Source organism: Cebus imitator, unplaced genomic scaffold, assembly GCF_001604975.1.
Source record: "Cebus imitator isolate Cc_AM_T3 unplaced genomic scaffold, Cebus_imitator-1.0 Scaffold857, whole genome shotgun sequence".
Taxonomy (NCBI): Eukaryota; Metazoa; Chordata; class Mammalia; order Primates; family Cebidae; genus Cebus; species Cebus imitator.
The window spans coordinates 137,264-138,210 of record NW_016108172.1 but is presented as its reverse complement, the minus strand read 5'-3'; the positions used below and the strand labels follow the sequence as shown (position 1 = coordinate 138,210).

The following is a 947-nucleotide window of genomic DNA, read 5'->3' as shown; positions in this document are numbered from 1 at the left end:
AAAATATTATATGTGCGTGGTGGTGCATGCCTATAATTCCAGTTACTCGGGAGGCTGAGGTGGGAGAATTGCTTGCACACTGGTGGTGGAGATTGCAGTTAGTGGAGATTGTGTCATTGCACTCCATCCTGGGCAACAAGAGCAAAACTTCGTCTCAAATACATATATATATATATATATATACACACACACACACACAAATTTAAAATATTTTCTAATATTTAAAAATTTCTGTTGTAAATTATTTTGGGGTTAATTTATGAGGATATTCTATTATATCATTGTTACAGAGCAAATTACTAACTTGAGAACTGGAGAATATGTGCAACATTCATGTTTCTTTATTTTTAATAAAACAAGTATTGCTTTGTCTAAGCCAGCCCTGATCCGCTATCTGGAGCAAGGAAAAGAACCTTGGAATATGAAGAGACATGATACTGTCACCAAACCACCAGGTATGTGAGAATGAATGCAACAGATGAGAGGTCCAAAAGTCGAAGAGAAAGTCAGTCTTTAAAATGTGATTTGGGAAGCTGTGTTCCAAAGGGAATAGTTTCTGGGGTGCCTGAGGAGTTTGTATTTTGCTCTCACACAGAGGTACCTTCTGTCTTATGTTTTTAAATTTTCTAAAGATTCTACTTTTTCTTTGGTGATCTTCTTTCAGGTTTACAATGAGAGACCAAAGTCCACTTCATGAAGTATAAGAGACTGCACAATATGACTGCTTTTCCATTGTTAGGGGAACACAAAAATATCTGCATAATTTTGAGAAACCTCTATGTTAAACTCTTGTTTTAAATTCTCTTTAGCATCATGCCTAAAATGTGTGAGTGGTGATTTATGTCCCATCTTTGTTGTTGTTGTTCATTTCTCTACACAATCCATCCACTTTTTATTACAATAGCCTTGAAATACAGTTTAAAATTATAAAGTATGATGTCCTTCTG

At 35.2% G+C, this 947-nt stretch overlaps 1 protein-coding gene across 1 annotated transcript in view; it reads left to right on the top strand.

The window, feature by feature from the left end:
* The window catches only part of LOC108297894 (zinc finger protein 253-like), a 29,051-nt gene extending 28,616 nt beyond the window's left edge, over positions 1-435 (top strand). Inside the window, exon 4 of the mRNA XM_037735602.1 lies at positions 377-435. Coding sequence (XP_037591530.1) covers positions 377-435 — 59 coding nt within the window. The remainder of the gene's footprint in view (positions 1-376) is intronic.
* The last annotated feature ends 512 nt before the right edge of the window (positions 436-947 follow it).